This window comes from Apus apus, chromosome 5 (genome assembly GCF_020740795.1).
Source record: "Apus apus isolate bApuApu2 chromosome 5, bApuApu2.pri.cur, whole genome shotgun sequence".
Taxonomy (NCBI): Eukaryota; Metazoa; Chordata; class Aves; order Apodiformes; family Apodidae; genus Apus; species Apus apus.
In genome coordinates, this window is record NC_067286.1 from 63579037 (window position 1) to 63598555 (window position 19519).

The following is a 19519-nucleotide window of genomic DNA, read 5'->3' on the forward strand; positions in this document are numbered from 1 at the left end:
CACACAGTGTTTGGCTGCAAAACATTTCCAAAGACTGCAGAGCAGGGTGGACAAGTCCATGGAAAAGGACTCACTGGATTGTCTTCCAGGGGAGCTGGAAGCACCTGCTGGTGAGGAAAGGAGGAGGTCACTGCAGTGTTCAGAGGGGAGTAGCCTGGAGATCCAGAGCTTTCCTTCTCTGTCTGCCTCTGAGCAAGGCCACATCCCACCAGGGACCACCAGCAACACCCTCAGAGCAGCACCCACTTCCCACCCCTCCAGCGGGGTGCAACAGGAAGCTGGAGGCAGGATTTCCATCCCTGAAGCCTTGAAGTACCCTTCAAAAATACTGCCCAGGGCTTCCCCAGGGGATGGTTTGGTCCCAGCGGGGAGCTGAGGGCAGAGTCAGGGACAAGGTGGGAGAGGAGCTGAGTCTGGGTGTGTGGGAGCCCTGAGGTGACAGCCACAGGTGCTGAGGCTGCTGGGGAGGGACAGCACACGGGGCAGGATCAAACCCCATTAACCAGCTCTATTTTGAACCCCCAAACAGGGGGATGTGAAGTGGAATCACCACACACAGCCCCAGCTCCTGCCACCCCTCTGGGAACCAGTGAGGCAGGAGTGCCGAGGGGGCTCTGCCCAAAACAAACCCCTCAGAGCCTTCCAGCTCCAGATCCTGGAGGAGCTGTGGGCAGACAAGGAGGGAGTGTGTCCAGGGTGGGCAAGCTCTGCTCTTTGCCAGGGATCCAGCAAGGTCCCTGCCCACAGGGGACATCCCTGCTATGCAGGTCCCCAGGGAGGAGTGTCACTTGTTGATGGATGTTTTGTGGCCATCTGCAGCCAAGGAGGCCAGAGCCGTGACCAGAATCTATCCAGGTTGCCATGGCAGCAGGGGGAAAAAAGTAAAAAGGAGGAAAAAAGCACAAGTAATAGGTATGGGAGAAGGGATCTCCAAAATAAAAAAAATAAAATAAAAAGCCAACAGCATCTCAGTGCCAACACAGACCTGGTGGAAGCTCTTGGGTCCCATGGCTCATGCTGGGTCACCCCAGGAACCTGAAAGCTGCAGCCCTGGTTGTGTGCCACCTTGCAGTGTGGCTTGGTGACAGCAGCAGCACCTGGTGCCACACAGTCACACATCAGCACCCCGAGCACGCAGGGGAGAGGGGTGGGTGATGGATGGATGCAGAGCAGCCATGGGAGGAGGGAGCCAGGAGCAGCATTACCAGCACATCACTCTCCCTGGGGGGAAACAAAGCCCCTTAGAGCTGTACAGGATGGGGCAGAGGTGCTGCCACAGCCCAGACACTCAGGGAAGTTCCCTTTTGTACATAGGAAAATGCTTCCATGCTTCCTTGTCCTCTCCCAGTTCACTTGTTCCTCATGCTGGAGCCCCACAAGCAAGGCAGCCAGCACTTTTCCCCAGCTCCAGGACATCCAGGAGTCCCTCAAAGTGGATTTATTCCTCACCTGGGCTTCTCAGAGGTCCAGAAGGACTCATTTTAATTCTCTCCTTTTTCTTTTGTATGTTGATTTTTTCCAGTCCTGCCCCCCACACTGCTCTGCACCAGGGCACAAACCCAAGCCCCAGGCCTTTCATTGTACTGGCATTTTTGTAGCCCTTCCAAATTGTATGGATGTAGCAAGTGGTTGCCTGAAGTCCCCATACAAACGATGCCTTCTTATTTTCCTGGAAAGAGCCTTCAGCCTTTCCCTGCTAAAAATCAAAGTCAAGAGCAGGGGGGAAACAGGAGTTATGGGCAAGAGCCTTCAGAGCTAAGAAGAGTGTCCAGCAGATCCTGGCCCTCTACAACTCAGCCATGCTTATCCGTGCTCTCCTTTCAGCCAGGAGACAACCCACTCTGTTGAACCTGTGGGTTCAACATATCTTCTTGGCTGTTTGTGAGCCTGAAGTTGCCTCCTGTGGAGCAGACATGGAGCACCAATGCCCTGGTGTCCACCCCTTCCTCTTTCCATGGTCCAGACATCTCCTTTCCTGCAAGCTCTGTGAGGAGGTTTAGGCTGGAGGGCTGCCTCTTAGCTCCAGCACAGCAAAGGCAGTCTGAGCCCCACATCTACACCAGCTCAGGACTTCCCCCACCGTGACCATCATCTCCAAACATCCAGTCTGTGACATCTGGGCCTGCCCGGGCAGCCCACACACTGGATGGATGGATTGCAGGGAGGACAGTTCAGCTTCCACTGAGATGGTGCATCAAATAACTTGGCCCATGAGGTATTTGCTTTCCACAGACCAGCTGCTCAGCTAGCTCTCACCATGTCTGAACCAGGTGGGATGCACACCTTCTTCCAGCCATGAGGCTGGGCTGGATGGCTGGGTGTTGGATCCCCTAAATGCACAGGGAGTATCTGGGTCATTGAAAGGAAAATCCCAAAGAAAGATTTTGGACTCACTGGAGTTAACCTTGGGAGCTGAGTAGCAGGAGGTAGTAAGAGCAACACAGCTGGACACCCATGGACACACACTGGTCTCCTGGATGTTGTCCCAGATGAGCAGCAGCCCAACATCCTCCTTGAGCCCAGCTGCCACCTGGGAGGAGATGCTGGTTCCTCTCTGTGTCCTCCCACCACGTTTCCTGGTTATTGAGATTAAAAACGTGGCTTTGCCAGCCAGAGATGAGTCTTCACGAGGAGTGGGCTGGAAACATGCCTGGTTTGCTTCCCTCACATCTCCTCAGCGCTTCCACCACCTCCTTGCTTCAGTTGAGTGTGTCACTGCACTGGCAACAGGCTTGTGGGAACACCCACACCACGTTATCCGTGGCAGGAGGAAGGCTTGCTGAGGAGCTGGAAGCAGCAGTTCCTCCGTGGAGGGTGAGCGTGGGATCAGCACCACCAATCCCACCCAGGGCTGGAGCTCAACCACCACCACAGCCCCCACCCCACCCACGTGAGGAGTGAGGGGTCTGCCTGCTGCTGCCCTTCCACAGCCCTTCCCATTTAGGACCTGTTGGCTCAGAGATCAAGCCCATAGAGCTGCTGACAAGGCCATGGCTGTGAGGCAAACAGGTCTCCCAAGCCTATCCCAGCTTCCCCTGAAGATGGCTGGTCTTCCTGGACAAGCTCTCCCACCTTCCTCTTTTGCAGGGAATCAGACACCACAGCAGGACAGCAGCAACCCCAGGGCAGGTACTGTCACACCACCATGAGGTGGGACATTTGATCCCACCTAACATTAGATGTCCTCCATGAAGACCTGAACTAGTCTCCCCAGGCTCCCTTTCCAAGCCCCTCCCTTATTTCTGATGTCTGACTTAGGAAGGGCTGGATGAAAGTGTTGAAGGGCAGGTTGGATGGGGCTTGTGCAGCCTGGGCTGGTGGGAGGTGTCCCTGCCCATGCAGGGGGTTGGTTCCTCATGATCTTTACGGTCCCTCCCAACCCAAACCATTCTATGATTCTCCAAAGCAGATGTTAAGCAGCTGCACTAAGCATCTCATTGCCAAGATAACAACATCAATACCAAAGAGTACAGAGAAGCAGGCTGAGTGACCACCAGAGTCATGCAAAACCTCTAACCTGGAGACCATTTTCCCCTGTCATTATTGCAAAGTTAAACATTGTTACACAACGATGACAGATTTCAGGTCAGACACTCCCTACGTCACAGAGCAGGGTGTGTTTTGACATTTATGGGAATACTTCTTTATTTTTAGTTGGTTTGGTTACCATGGCAGCGAGGAGAAATCTGCACCAGGCTCAGCTGTACCTCAGAGTTGGGCCTCCCACTTGATACAGCCAGGAAACTTTTCAACTGGTTTCCCCCCAAAACTGTCAGCCCAAAGCTGTGATGGGAGCAACCTGGGCTGGTGGGAGGTGTCCCTGCCCGTGGCAGGGGGGTTGGAACTGGATGATCTTGAAGGTGCCTTCCGACCCAAACCATTCTATGGTTCTATGTTTCTATGGAATGAGGGTTGAGAAGAAAAGAGCCCACAAAGCAAATAGCTGCTCTTTAATGGAGAAGCTCTTCCTGGAGCCTCTCTCTGAAGCCCGGGTGACTGCAGGTGCTCATTAGCATGTCGAGATTTACTTATTTAGATAACGAAGCAGACTGTACTGCAGAGGTTAGAGGGGGTTGAGCGGGTTTAGATCATGATGAATGAGCTGCCTTCTGCTCAAAGCAAGCAGGAATTGTCCTGAAAACAGGAACATCTTGCAAATAACTCAGGTCTCGTTCCTCCGCACCACGGGAGCCGTGGGAGAGCTGCTGGTGTGTGCCAGTGGGGATGTGACCCTGCTGCACCAGGGAAGGGTGGCTTTTACAGCTCTCCCAGTTGGGAAGCAAGCAGCAGAACACCTTCACTAGCTGCCTGAGCCTCTCAGCCATCAGCACAGCGAGCAAGGATGGGCTGTGAGGAACAACCACCCATCAGCACCGACAGCACCCGCGCTGCTCCCACGCTCCCTCTGAGGACAGAGCTGAGCTGAGCTGTGCTGGGGTGGCTTCCAGCAATCCCCGTTTAACTCCTGGAAAGCCTCAGGATCTGGAGCACTGCAGAGGCAGAAGAAAGACCCGGGGTTGCATCTGCATGAGTTAGGACCAGCAACGTTGAGCCCCTTCCTCTGGTGGGGGGCAGCCCGCTCTGTGGCAGTGGGAGGCGATGCAGAAAGAGGGGGTGTGAAGCACCTGATCAGCCCCTGCTGGGGGACAGTTTGGGACAGACCTGGCCCGGCCATCCCATCCTCAGAGATGAAGGGTTCAGGTTGGGATGTTGCTGAGGATAAGCTCCCCAGTGAGAAGCCAGGATGAAACTTAATGGGAAGGTGGTCTTGGTGTGTGTGTGCTCAGAATCTCTACTGGGGGAGAAAATGATCCCATCAGCCTTCCAGTTAACTTCCAGTGAGATGTGATCATTCATTGCTGCCATCCCAGAATTTATCATCACTTGACAGCTCTGGAAATCCAGGGTTGCCCTGAGCTCCCCAGCCTCAGTCAACACAGACTGATGCACCCTGAGTTTGGTTCACACCTTCCAAGCACTGGCCAGATCCCCCAGAGAGACCCAGGGAAGAGGCTGGGAAGCAAGTCACCACCAGCAGGGCCTTGGGGATGAGACAGAAAGGCTTCTGCATGCTGGCCAACCCCAGCTGAGGGTCTGGAGGCACAAGAAACCTCCCCAGCACCCAGATGGGGAGAGATGCAAATGGCTGGTGGAGCAGAGTGGCCTGTGCTGGCTCCCACCTGCCTCTCCTCACCCTCACTGGTGCTTTGCTGTGCCAGAGGGGGCAGCTGCAGTTCTTTATTCCCCAGATGCTGGTTTGGCTCAGGAGCAAATGGGCTGATCTGGCCCCAGGGCTGCTCAGCCCACGTTTTGAGAGGATCCGTCCCCTCAGTGTCCCAGGCTCTGCTGAGTGCCAGTGCTTTCCAGGCAATGCTCAGCAGCTCCTGGCCAAGCCCTGCTCTGGTGGTGTTGGCCATTTTGGTGAGACCTTGGTGCTTTCCCCCTGCTCCTTTCCTTGCAGTGTGTGGCCACAGGCTCCTCCTTCCCTCAGCTTCTTGCTTGTGATACACTCAAACCCCCTTGGATCCTTGGAACTAGATGGTCTTTAAGGTCCCTTCCAACCCAAACCATTCTATCCTCACTGGCTTATCTATGGTGACATCAACATCACCTCTCCAAGTGTACCCAAGAGCCTGGCTGCTTTCTTCTGGGTTGCAGCAAAGGACACAGAAGAGAATGCAGGTGAGGTTCCATTTGTGGAACACCCCCAAAACCAGCCTCCTGGGGACAACTTCCCTGCTTACAGTTTCTCCTCCCTTTTCCTGGTTGGATGGGGCAAGCTGAAGGCCCCACCAAGGCTCTGAGGGCTGGACCAGCACACCCACCTCCAGCACCCAGATTGCTGCTGGAGAAACCAAACACAGACTGGTTCAGCACAGCCAAAATAAGTAGGGATTGGCACAACCCCCCTGCTAGGGCTCTGCACGTGTTACAGTTCCCTGTGGCAGGACCCTACTACGGTTGAAGAAGCCTTGGATTGTTTGTGAAGTCAATAAATACCAGTGGGAGAGAGAGTTTCCTTTTCAAAGCTGAAGATGCAGGAGACATCACACCTTCAGCACATCTTCTGAATCACTAAATGTTCCCCAGCTGAGCTTTTGGGCAACAGAGAAAGCAGGAAGCAGACAAACCCAGTCTGTGGGAGGAAGGACAGATTTCTCTGGTGGGATGAGCTCAATATTGCTGTTCTCCAAAATGAGTCACAGGTGAGAGAAGTGAGGCATTAATCTCAGGGGAGATGAATAAGTGGGCAGCAGACAGAGGCAGTGGTCAAAGGAACATCACAATTTATACTTGCAGCTTAGATCTTCTCGAGTACCAGCAACAGCTTCTGGTCTCTCTTTAGTAAAATCAGAAAACTTCCACTGGCTCCCCGGAGTAAAAAGAATAAAAAAGGATGTAGAAATAAATGATGTCACCTTTGAAAGTACTCAGCAAATTTAGATTTACAGAGTTTTCAGTACATCTCACTCTGAGGCATCATTTAAGCATTTAGCTTCCCTTTCCCAGCCCTCCTGCAGCAGTCAGACATCCCCAGCTCCTGGCAGATGGCCAGGCTGGGAGTTTCTTGATGGAACAATTTTGCCATCTTCTTTTCAGGAGGTGTTTCCAGGAGGTGACTGAGAGGCAGTGCCACCCCAGGGCTCAGTCACCTGCTGATGCCCATGGTCACGGGCTGGACTTGATGATCTGAAAGGTCTTTTCCAGCCTTGGTGATTCTGTGATTCTGTCACTGCCAGCACCACTGATGGGAAGTCCTTGGAGAGGAGCAGCAGTTCTTCAACATTTGGGTTTTTATCCTTGTGCCACTGCTGAAGTGCTGGTTTTAATAAGGGAAGTGCATGCTCAGCAATTGTAATTAAAGTCTGTTACAGAAAAAGAGCATTAAATATTTAAAACAGTTACACTGTTAAAGTCTTAATTAGTGTTTCTCAGGACCTACCCTCCCTCTCCAAGAGACTTGGCTGCCCAGAACAGCCCCAGCACCTCCACAGGTTCTTCAGAGGGTTTTCAGCAGTCATGAACCAGGGGCTGTTTAACACCCATTCTATGAGGCTGGCAATTAATGACCTTCTTGGTGCATTGGGTATGTAGGTCTAGAGAGGTTGCTCATCAGCTGAAGAAGCCCTGAGTGCCATCATCTGGGGATCAAGGGTGAGACAGAAGCTGTGAGATGCTGACTCTGATGGTGATTCAAGTAGATCCTGGTGCAGAGCCCAACCAGGTTGGTGGAAAGTCTCCTCCTGATGGCAGTTCAGCCCCAAACTCAAAACTCAGTGAGTGCTGCTTGTCTGAAACAGGTTTTACAGCTCTGGATTTGATGGAGCTCATGCTATCACCCAGGTATGGAGGACTTCCCCATCATCACATCCCAGCAGGTTTGCCTGTCTCCTAGACAAAAGGAAAAAATTCCAACTTTGAGTGTTTTGCCTTTGGGAAGCTCTCCTCTAGCTTCCAAAATCCATCTAGTGCCAGGAAATCTCATCACTATCCCAGGAAACTGCTGTTTGCTGCCAAAAGTGAGGCAACAGGGCTGGCAACAGGCCCTGAGGGATGGAAATCATACCTGTCCCAGGCAAGGGGAGATTGGTTCCAAGAACTGGGCATCAAAACATCCAAAACTTGAAGGTCTGGCTACAGGCACAAGGTAGTTCTTGGATCCCTCATGTTCAGGCAAGCTGGGGACAGTGAGATGAAACAAAGAGGCCACCTGGGTTCAACGAAGGTCAATCATCCAAAATAATTTGGCCCTTTTCCTTGTGTCCTGGTTTTTGGCTGGGATAGAGGTAATTTTCTTCTTAGTAGCTAGAATAGTGTCATGTTTTGGGTTTAGGGTGGGATTTGGAAAGAGAAGAATGTTGATAACATCCTGACGACGCATACCTTGACACCTTGAGAAGAAGAGACCTCAGAAACAAACAGGACGTGGCTTCAACTTCCTGAGCACCTGAAATGGTGCTTGGAGTGAATGATACAACCAGTAAGAAGCTCTGGAAACTGTGCTGGGAGGCAGTTCCTGCTGGAGCCCTGGGATTTCAGGCCTGGGGTGACATGTCACCAGCATTTCTGCTGATGACCTTGGCACCAAAGCTGAGTGACCCCCACAGAGGTGCTAACAGTGCAAAGCCAGGAGGTGTCCTCAGTATGGAGAAGAAGCAAGATATGTGGAAAACTCTGAATGACCTGAGGGAGTGGAATGACAGCAGGAATATGGATTTCAAGGTCATGCAAGCATGCAGGGACTAATAAACAAAGATTTCTGCTGTCAGCCAAGAGTTCATCCGTTCAAAATGACTGAGGAGAAGGAGGATCAGGGTGCAGTGTGTGATCACGGGATGAATTACGAGCTGCCAATGTCTGCAAGTCATAAAAGGCAGCTCTGATCCCAGGCTGCATCTGCTGGGATGTTTCCAGCAGACACAGGGAAACACAAGTACAAAGAGCTGTAGAGGCCCCACATAGCAGGTGAGTGGAAGATTATCTGCCTGCATCAGACACCCAGGGCCACTCCAGCAGCTTGGGGGCACCTCTGAGAAGGCCCTGGGGCACCCCAATCATGTCCCAAATGCCTCCTCTCAGAAGGGGAGCCCTGAGCCCGGGTCCACTCTCTTATATATCTCTGTATGGTTGGACATGATGATAGAATCATAGACTGGTTTGAGTTGGAAGGGACTTCAAAGACCATCTGCATCCAACCCCCCTGCATGGGCAGGGACACCTCCCACCAGCCCAGGTTGCTCCAAGCCCCATCCAACCTGCCCTTCAACACTGCCAGGGATGGGGCAGCCACAGCTTCTCTGGGCAACCTGGGCCAGGATCTCACCACCCTCACAGCAAAGAATTTCTTCCTCATGTCTAACCTAAATCTCCCCTCTTCCAGCTTTAACCCATTACCCTTTGTCCTCTTGCTACAAGCCCTTGTCCAAAGTCCTTCCCCACCTTTCCTGCAGGTCTCTTTTCCAACCAGAATGATTCAAGCTGTTACAGGAGTGCAATTAAGAAAGGAGACTGCAGAGCTCCTTCTCTCGGCTCATCTCTCTCTTATTAGCTTTGATCCAGTTCAGGGCCTCACAAACCAACCCAGACTCCCCCTCCCAGTTACCCGTTTCCTGCACACATGCTGGCAATCCATTTTCTGGCCAGTCCACCCATCCCCTTGATATCCCACCCAGACCCCAAGAGCCTGTGCAGTAGAAGAGAGCGAAGGTGGGAGCCAGACAAACTATCTCCCTCCCACCTGCAGGGAGATCCAGGCAAGCTCCCTGTCTCCAGGATGGATGGAGATCGATTGGCATCGCAGGGATGATGCTGGCAGATTAATTAGCAGCTGAGAGCCTCCAGCTTTGTGTCCCACTGCTCCTCCCTCCAATCTGAAATGGGAATGCCATTGATTTCCCTAGTCCTGCCTGCCTTCTGCCCTGTCATCTTTTCACTGGTGGGGTCTCAGCAGGCAACTTTGCAGCATGTGTGTGTTTGCACATACACGTGCATCAGTGTAAGGCAGTGGAGGGTTAAGGAACTGCTGTTATAGAACCATAGAATCACAGAATGGTTCAGGTTGGAAGGGACCTTAAAGCTCATCAGGTTCCAACCCCCTTGCATGAGCAGGGACACCTCCCACCAGCCCAGGCTGCTCCAAGCCCCATCCAACCTGCCCTTCAACACTGCCAGGGATGGGTCATCAACAGCGTCCCTGGGCAACCTGTTCCAGTGCCTTCCTACCCTCATGGGGAAGAATTTCCTCCTGATGTCTGACCTAAATGTCCCCTCTTTCAGATTAAAACTGTTACCTCTTGTCCTATCACTGCCCTCTCTGATGAAAAGCCCCTCTCCAGCTTTCCTGGAGCCCCTTCAGGCACTGGAAGGGTGCTGAACAGCCCAGACTCCTTCAGCCTGTCTCCATTGCAAAGGTTGCCCAATGCAAGTGAAGTTTAAGTTATTAGTCATCAAGGTGACATTAACAAGAAGAAAATATTTAGTTGTTAAAATGGAAGAAACAGCCTCTAGTCATGTAGTCCAGCCCCCCCTGCAGTGCACAGGGACCTTTTTAAGTAGATCAGGTTGCTCAGAGCCTGGTCAAGCCTGACCTGGAATGTTTCCAGGGATGGGGCCTCCACCACCTCTCTGGGCAACCTGGGCCAGCGCTTCACCACCCTCAGTGTAAAGTTCCTAATGTCTAATCTAAATCTACCCTCCAGCAGTCCTTCTTGTTATGACAAGCCACCAAGGGGATGCAACAGCACTTAAGGACTCCCAACGACTTCAATTTATCTTCTCCTGCACCCCCACAGAGCAGAGGCTGGTTGCAACAGAGTTGCCCCATTCCTGGGGCTGCTTCTCGAGCTGAGGCTGCTGGCAAGAGGCACATGAGAAAAAGCAAGAGCCAGCTTAGAACAAGGTGACTCCTTGATCCTCTAACTTGTAACGGCTGATCACAGTGACACCAGGCAAATGAATCTTGAAGCTGGGTCAAGAAATTATTTTGTAGCCGGGCAGCTCTCGGGGCAGTGAAAAGTCTGACAATTGTAAATAACAGGCAGGGCAGCACGGGGATGGTTGCCCCTTGCTGAAATGGAAGTGAAAGCATAAGCTGCTGTGGCAAGAAGAAAACAGGTTAAAGTTTATGATAGAGGGCTGCTTCCAAAGGCACTGTCTGCTTTCCTCTTTGTAGGGTTTTTGCCTCTTTCTGCCTGTCTACACGATCAGCATATGACGACGGCAGGAACGGCATCATACACCTGCCAGAGTGAAAAATGGCCACAGGGAACCAGAGGCAGAGCAAACAAGGAAGGATGGTTCTACTTCGGCAAAAGGGCAGCTAGAGGAACGACAGCAGGGGAAGAAAAAAATGACCAACTTGGAGCTGACACCAAAAGGGAGCAAATGAGGAACGCTGCGGGGAGTCCCAGGGAAGCCACGGTGTCAGTGATCGATCTGGAGCCAGCAGGAGAATAAAAGAAAGTACGAAGCAACCCTGCCCTCACTCCTGCATGAAGCAGAGGAGAAAAACGCTTGACTGCTTCAGAAAACAACTCTGGTTTCTGGGGAAGCGGGATCCGTAGCAGTTCCCAGCACTCTGGATGCGCACGCACAAGCAGCCAGAGGAGGGAGCACTGGGAACTGCTCCGTTCCCACCCGTGCCAAGCAGATCCCTGCCCCTCCTGGATGCCACCAGATCATCCCCAGCAGAGGAGGCCAGTCACACGCTGTGTCAGGGCTCTGAGAGCACTTCATTGCCCTAATGAGCCTCACCAGGGGCTCCCTGACCCCTCTCCCCAGGGCCCTGGAGCTGCAGCTAAGCCCAGGCTTTGGGTTTTGGCCCCAGCCCGGCCACAGAAGCCTGCCAGCATCCAGCCCCCACCCCTTCCCGCTTACTGGGGAGCTGCTGTGAACTTGCCTCAGTTTCCCCACCTTTGCCACCAATCCCCCTGCGTCCCCTGGAGCACCAGGCTCCCCGAGCCAGTCTCCCCACACTCTTCCTCGCCGCCTGTGAACGGCAGCAAAGGGGCTTCTCCTCGCTCGGCACCGGGGCCCCGCGGCTCACGCACAGGAGCAGAAGCCAAGCTCCTTCAGCCCCTCGCAGCAGCTCCACAAGGACCCCAAGCTCCCCCCTCTGCCCCCGTACCGTGACCTCCCACCTGCCAGCTCCTCTCCCGAGACCCCCAAGGACTCCTTCAGGAGAGGCACGGAGCAAACGCGTGCACAGAGAGAGGGAAATGAGAGGCAGACACTTCAAGTCACGCTCATTCCCCCCCCCTGGCTTGAAGGGAACCCACTACGCCGCGCGGCACGTTGCCGGGGCATTTTGAAGACCTCAGGCGACCTTGATAGCCAAGAGGGCTGAGAAGCCAGACCTGCGGGGCCCCCTTTCCCCGCTCCCTGCGGGTGGAGCAGCTGCCCAGGGGCCCAGCCCAGGCCCCCGCAGCCCCTCGCCCTGCGGACCCGGCAGCGCGGGAGGCCGCCATCTTGGGGCTCCCCGGGGGCTGGGGGCTGCGGGCACGAAGGGCTGCCCGCGGGGACAGGCGAGAAGCCGGCGGCTGTAGGGTCGCTCCCCTCAGACAAGGAAGGGAGATGAGGCGGAGAAGCCGAGGCGGGGGGAGCAGGGCAGCGCCAGGGCCGACCCGCGCACCTGCGGAGCCCGGCGGGCAGCCCCGCACACCGCAGCCCTGAGGAGAGACCCCCCTCAGAGCGCCCGCTGGGCGGGGCGGCGGGGCGGACGGACAGGAGGGACGGCCAATGGGAGCGCTCAGCCCGCCTCCCTCGCCGGCCGCCGACCAATGGCGAGGCGAGGGGCGGGAAGGGGCGGGGCGGGCGGGCGGCGGGCGGCAGTCGGCGCCCAGGCGCGGCGCGGTGCGGGTGGCTCGTCGGGCTGTGCTGCGGCCGCTGCTGGCGCTGCGCTGCCGGCCTCGCTCCTTCCCCTATGGAAGAGATGGAAGAGGAGCTGAAATGCCCGGTGTGCGGCTCCTTTTACCGGGAGCCCATCATCCTGCCTTGCTCCCACAACCTCTGCCAGGCGTGCGCCCGCAACATCCTGGTGCAGACCCCGGAGTCGGAGTCGCCGCAGAGCCGCCGCGCCTCAGGCTCGGCCGTCTCCGACTATGACTACCTGGACCTGGATAAGATGAGCCTGTACAGCGAGGCGGACAGCGGCTACGGCTCCTACGGCGGCTTCGCCAGCGCTCCCACCACCCCTTGCCAGAAGTCCCCCAACGGCGTCCGCGTCTTCCCGCCGGCCGCGCCGCCTCCCCCCGCCAGCCTGGCCCCGCCGCCGCCGCCCCGCAACGCCTGCCTCACCTGCCCGCAGTGCCACCGCAGCCTGGTGCTGGACGAGCGCGGCTTGCGGGGCTTCCCCCGCAACCGCCTGCTGGAGGGAGTCATCGACCGCTACCAGCAAGGCCGGGCGGCCGCCCTGCGCTGCCAGCTCTGCGAGAAGGCGCCCAAGGAGGCGGCCGTCATGTGCGAGCAGTGCGACGTCTTCTACTGCGATCCCTGCCGCCTGCGGTGCCACCCGCCGCGGGGGCCGCTGGCCAAGCACCGCCTGGTCCCGCCGGCCCAGGGCCGCGTCAGCCGCCGCCTCAGCCCCCGCAAGATCTCCACCTGCACCGACCACGAGCTGGAGAACCACAGCATGTACTGCGTGCAGTGCAAGAGCCCCGTCTGCTACCAGTGCCTGGAGGAGGGCAAGCACTCCAGCCACGAGGTCAAAGCGCTGGGCGCCATGTGGAAGCTCCACAAGGTGAGCCCTGGGCGCCCGGGGTGGCCTCTGCCAGCAGCCCCAGGGTTGGGAGGTGGCTACAGAGGGGCTCCCTGGCCAGCAACGCCTTGCCCTGCATGGCCCACCTTCCCCAGGCTGGCAGGGCGGGAGCGTTGTCCCCCCCGTTTCCCACACCAGGGCTGCGTTTTGCACCCTTCTTGAAGAGGAGAGTAGCTCCCCGTCACAAGGAGGTTGCCATCAGAGGAGATGATGTCCCCCTTTGGGTCTCCCAAATTGTGGCCCCCCGGGAGCTGAGGTTTTGCTGAAGGAGCCTGCTGGGGGTGGATCGGGGACGCCTGCGGGGAGTGATGCTCTTGGGAGGGGGGAGGCGTGAAATGTGCCGCGGGGGAGGGCAGGGACGCGGCCGTGGGGTGCTGGTGAGGAAGGGCTGCTGCTTCCCCCCGCACACGGGGAGGAGGGACGGGAAAGGGCAGCAGAGCCTTTCCCTGAATGCTGATCCGCTCCTCTGGAGCGTCCTCAGACCCGCACGCGTCCTCGCTGGAGGAGAAGTGTCCCGGCCCTGCAGGCAGGGACGCAGCCGTCACGAGCTTCAGCTCAGCTCCATCCTCCTGCTGCCTCCCTCCCTCCTTGCACCAGTGACCCCCTCGCTGAGGGAACTGGGGCAGAAGTGACTGGGACACGGGCGGACAGGGCGCAAGGCAGCGGGCGTCACTTCTCAGATGAACATTGAGATAATTGTCCCCTCTGCTCCAGCGAATCTGTGCTGGCAGCAGCAGGTGGGGGGACCTGTGACAAGGAGCTGGGGAGGTGCGTGGTGCCCCTGCTGAAAGGGGCTTTGGCCAGATGGCTCTCCAGGAACGTCCCTGTCAAGCCTTGGCAGGCTGCGTGATGCTGCACAGCTCCATGGAGGGTGCAGAGCGCTGGGCTGCAGCTCTGCACCCTGTGTTGGGTCAGTGGGTGCCTGAAGGGACAAGCCATCGCTTGTCAGGGTCCTCACTGGGAGGGCTGGGAGAGCAGGGTCACAAACTACTTGCAGTGTGGCAGGAAAGGGTACGGCGGTGTCTGTTGCTGCTGGAAGAAGGGCTTGTCCTGATCTGCTCTTCCTGGGAGCAGGAACACCTCCTCCCCAGCTCTCTTGAGCTCTTACAAAGGTGAGGCCCGTGTGCCAGAGTAGTTTTGGTGCCCCGTGCCCTCGTCCTTACAGGTGAGATGCAGGCACTGCTCCCAGCTGGTGTTGATCTGCCAGGATGCTCACAGGAGCCTGGGCTGTTCTTTGCAGGGCAGTTGGCATGGCGTGAGCCACTGGGGGCTGTGAGCATCTTGCTCCTCCTGTTAGGAAACACAAAAAGTGCTTCCTGTGCCCAAGCAGCCTGTTCTTGAGAGGCTGGCCCTCCTGGCCCAGCCTTTGGTGGAGGATGAACCTGTTTGGTCTGTGCTGACAGAGCAAGAGCAGAGCTGGATCCATGTCTGAGTGTTCTCCAAAAACAAGGGAAATCTAACAAGTACCTGGCTTTTTCATAAGGTTTTGGCTTCACCTTCCTGCTTTGATTCAGGTGCAGCAAGGCACTGAGATACAGGCATGAGTGTCTGGACAATTTCATAAGCAAATGTTCAGGCACTTCAGGTTCAGTCCTTGTGTTCTTGATTAGGATGGCTTATCTTTCCTTGGAATGCCTAGCTTTTCTTTCAGAGCACCTTTTCACAGGGGAGACTTTTAGCAATGAGGTATTTTCACTGGTGTATCTAAGAGACGTGGAACTGTAGCTTTATTTGAAATTACAATTTTCATGCCGTTTCTCTCAGATTTTTTAGAAATCAGGAAGTGAAGTCACACCTGCCTTGCACAAGTCTGTGTTTCTGCAGGGGTTTACTACTGTTCCCTGATGTCTTAGGGGATGGAAGAGAGTCTGTTGAGTCAAATGTGGCAGCAGGGTATGATGGAAGGAGTGATTTCACAGCTGGAGCTCAGGTTGCTCCCTGGTATGCCATGTAACACAATCAAGGGAGACACTATTGACATGACAGGCTTTATCCTGGTTGGGGATTAGAGCATTAGGAACCAAACCACCTGCAGATTTGAGCTGGTGAACCTCCTGCAAAACTATCTGGGTGAGAGAACAGGCATCTGGAAGCAAGACAAACTTGCCAAAAGGGTGACTGTCCCTTTTTGCCTGACCCTTTTTTTGCTGCAGTGTGTGGTTGTAACGAGTACCTGCGGCTCTTAGGAACGGACAGAGTCGTCAGCTCTTGTCTGTGATTACAACACCTCTCAGTGCAAAATATTCTTTGGGGTACATCTGTGCTCTTCATTTCTGACCCAAGGAGATTGCCTTCCTTGACCCCAGAGTGCCTTGATGAGCTGTAGTTCCTGAAAGCAGCATTCATGCCTCAGTACGTGATTGCCGGGCCCCAGGCAATCGCTGTTGAGTGCTGCATGCTCAGCCTTGGAAGGGAAACCAAAGGGCTTTTTACAAACCTCTTTGGAAGCTGCCCCCGTTTTTGCTCTCCTCTGACAGAGTGCTGATTGTGTGGTTCTCGCAGATGATCGTTTCAAAATAATCTGTGCTGAGGCACAATCAAACATCATTGAGGGAGCTAGGATTTCTAAGCCGGACACGGATCGTGGGAAATCCTCTCTCTTCCTATCCTCCTTTCAGGACAGCTGTTGGGAGAGGGGTAAATGTTCAGAAGTACATAGAGGAAAATGGGGTTTTAATCTGAATTGTCCCAGTTTTGTAGATATATTGCAGCTGTCTGGATTTTAGCCTGACAGGCTGGAGTGCTGCTTGGCGTGTCAAAAGCAGGAACACAAGATGGAGCTGAATCATTTATTCTTTGCGCATTCAAGTCCCTCTTGCTTTGGCTGGGAAGTGTGTGGTGAGTGCAGGCTCAGCAGCTTGCTAATGGTTTTTTATAGATAGAAAGATAAATGCCTACATATACATAGACTTATAGAAGTGGGCTGAAGTGTGGCCAGCAGGGCCAGGGAAGGGATTCTGCCCCTTTGCTCTGGTGAGGCTGCATCTGGAGTGCTGTGTCCAGCTCTGGAGCCCTCAGCACAGGAAAGACATGGAACTGTTGTTGAGGGTCCAGAGAAGGGCCATGAAGATGATCCCAGGGCTGGAGCAGCTCTGCTCTGGAGACAGGCTGGGAGAGTTGGGGTGTTCAGCCTGGAGAAGAGAAGGGTCCAGGGAGACCTTAGAGCACCTTCCAGTGCCTGAAGGGGCTCCAGGAAAGCTGGGGAGGGGCTCTCACCAGAGAGGGCAGTGATAGGACAAGGGGCAATGGTTTTGAACTGAAAGAGGGGAGATTTAGGTCAGACATCAGGAAGAAATTCTTCCCCATGAGGGCAGTGAGGCACTGGAACAGCTTGCCCAGGAAGGTTGTTGATGCCCCATCCCTGGAGGTGCTGAAGGGCAGGTTGGATGGGGCTTGTGCAGCCTGGTCTGGTGGGAGGTGTCCCTGCCCATGCAGGGGGGTTGGAACCTGATCATCTTCTAGGTCCCTTCCAACTTGAACCATTCTATGACTGGAAGGGACATCCAGGATCATGCAGCTATCTCTGGCAGCCCTGAAATCCCATCCATCAACCTCTGTCTTCTAAACATTTTACCCTTCTCAGTGCTCTTTGGAAAGGTCTCCCAGAAGTTCTTGATTTCTCGTAGTAGCTTTTAAGCAGGTTTGCAAGCTTTCTGGTTTTCCTTTCCAGGGGCTTATGGGGCTCTGGCTCCCTTCTCCACTAGCATCCCTTTCACATTCCCTTTGCCTTAAACCACAGCTCTGGTTTGGGACCACTGGCTGCTTTGCCTTGATACTGGGAGGGGAGCAGGTTAGGCAGCGTGTCCAGTTCCTCTTGTGATGAAGGAGAAGGAGGTCTTGACTTCAGAGGAAGGGAAATAGTGCTCTCAGTTATACTTCTACGTGGGATTTGACTTGTCAGGATGGAGTTGCCCAAGCTGAAGACACAAACTGCCCTTGGATTGCAAACCCTACAGTGTCCCTGCACAGACTGTGTTAGAGACCAACCCCATGAGCTGATGTTACACACTCTGTTGAATCAGCTGTAATCATTGTTAGCAGTCAGAGGCTAATTAGCAGAGCTACTCTCTAGACCTCAGCTCATCTAGACTGTCACTAGCACAGATGGGGTGAGGGATGCAGGGAGAGCTCTTCCTTTAAGAATCAAAAATCCTGTGTACAGTAGGCACAGCTTTGTTCCAGTTGGTTTGCACATCTGGGCTGAACTAGGGGGTGGAAAACATCACCCATGCCTTTTAGTTTCTGCCCAGGGTACAGTGGGTACCCAAACCAAGATAGGGACAAGCAGATGGTGATATTCATAAACTTACTTGGCTGGGCTGTGTGAGCTGCCAGAGAAACTTTTGGGGGGCTTTCTTGAGGCATTGTGAACATGCTGCTGCTGGGTCCATGGGAATTCCTGCGGCCCACAGCACTTGTGGGAAGTATCCAGGGAGTCTGCTGTTTGACAAAGATCTGTTTGCACTTGCAAAGTAAAATATTTGCTGTTAAAACAGAAGCAGCAAGAATCCTTAATCTTTTCCCAAGCCTTGGTTTGATGGCCTTCCCAAATCCCACCACCCTTGCTCCATCACCCTTGCTCCAGGGTCCCTCCTGCCCTTCTCTAGCAATGCCAAACAGCCTGCCTGATGGCTTCATTTTTCTGTGGCCAAATCCTGAGAGTGGCTTTGAAGTCAGAAAAAAGCAAAGAGGTGTTACTGAGGTCCATGGATTTACTCCAGCTTGTGTCTGCCTGGGATCTGGAAGTGCTGCTGCCTCCTTGTATTAATTTATTTAGCAAACAGCTTTTTGTCAGGTGGCTTTTTCCTCTCCACTTACCACAGCTCAGGGAGTAAAGAGCAACCACAAATACCCTGTTAATCAAAGCTAATGTAGTACAGCAAGTTCTGTGAGGGGTTCTTGGAGCCCGTGTGGCACTTGGTGCCAGGAGATGTCCTCTTAGGTACTTGCAAATGGAAATGGGCCCAGGGCCATCTCGGAGTGAGTGTAAATTGCTGCAGCTTCATGAGTTCCAGTGGGAAGTCCAAAAATACACCGACGTGACAGGGCAGTGCTGTGCTGCACCATCTGTGCTCAGGGTCTCCAAAGGCTTTTCAGCATCTCAATGTGCAGATTGGTGTCTTGTGGGATCTGTCTTCCTCCAGAAGTGCTCTGTGACCATCAGACCTTTTCGTTTCTCCCCACAGAGCTCTATCTGATTGATTTTTTTTTTTTCTTCCTTCCCTTGGTCACTTTTTGAATGAAGGTTCCCTCTGGCTTGGTATTTCTTGCTGATTTTACTGTGGTGCAAGTCAGGTGTACCACAACAGAGATGGGCAAAAAATCAGCCCATGGACTAATTCTTGTATCTCTTTCATGGAAATTTCAGCAGGTATTAGTGTGTCACCCAGGGATTCTCCTGTCACCACTTCCCTAGAGTGAAAAAAACCAGGAAAATTAGCAAGCAGAGCAAACACTGCATCAAGTGTTAAGTAAATGACATGAGAGTGAGAAAGTTATTGCTGTTTATTTACCAGGTTTCACAAGGTGCACTTGAGCTGACAGCAGAGCAGTGTGGATCTTGGTTGGGAATGTGTTCTCAGGAGGCTTATGGGGCTGCTCTGTGTTGCTTTTCCCACTCTTATAGGTAAAGCAGCACCCAAAAGTTCAGGTTTTTAGAGGGAGAACTTTGCTTGATGTCACTTGCCTGAACCTGTTCACGTTTGACCAAAACATTCTGTTAAAGAATCTCACAACATATCCCATTGGCAGATATTTTCATTTTCTTTCCTGAAGTTTGAAGGAATTTTTTGCATCCCTTGATGAACTCACATGATTCACATATGTTTTAAAGCAGAGTGTTATTGCATGTGCTCTTCCCAGCTGTATTGAAGAATAATTATTGGAAAAATAAAACAAGAAATAGAAACATTACAACTCCACAGACTCTCAAAACTGCTCCTCTGTCAGCCTTGTTTCAGTTGTGTTTGTTCTTGGGATGAGAAGTTCTGCGTTGCTGTGGTGTGTGTTTTGCCTGTTAAATTGGCTTATAAATAAGCCAGTTCATTCCCTCTTGGTTCAGATAAGTCCCACTGGGATGAATTGGAGAAGTATCTATTTAAAGCAAGCACGTAAGCCAAAGGGAGCTCACGGGGTAAATCTCTGCTGACCCTGGCTCAGGTAGTGTCCTAAAAGGACCAGCAAAGGCTGGTGTGGCAGAAGGTTACTGTGAAGACTTTACTGGGGAGACCTTAGAACACCTTCCAGTGCCTGAAGGGGCTCCAG

At 53.9% G+C, this 19519-nt stretch overlaps 1 protein-coding gene across 8 annotated transcripts in view; it reads left to right on the forward strand.

Annotated features, from left to right (window-relative positions):
- The first annotated feature begins 12365 nt into the window (after positions 1 to 12365).
- The window catches only part of TRIM9 (tripartite motif containing 9), a 57237-nt gene continuing 50083 nt past the window's right edge, over positions 12366 to 19519 (forward strand). For all 8 annotated transcript variants that reach the window (XM_051621154.1, XM_051621147.1, XM_051621149.1 and 5 more), the window contains exon 1: positions 12366 to 13237. In XM_051621154.1, the coding sequence (XP_051477114.1) occupies positions 12422 to 13237 (816 nt within the window). In that variant the 5' untranslated portion in view covers positions 12366 to 12421. The remainder of the gene's footprint in view (positions 13238 to 19519) is intronic.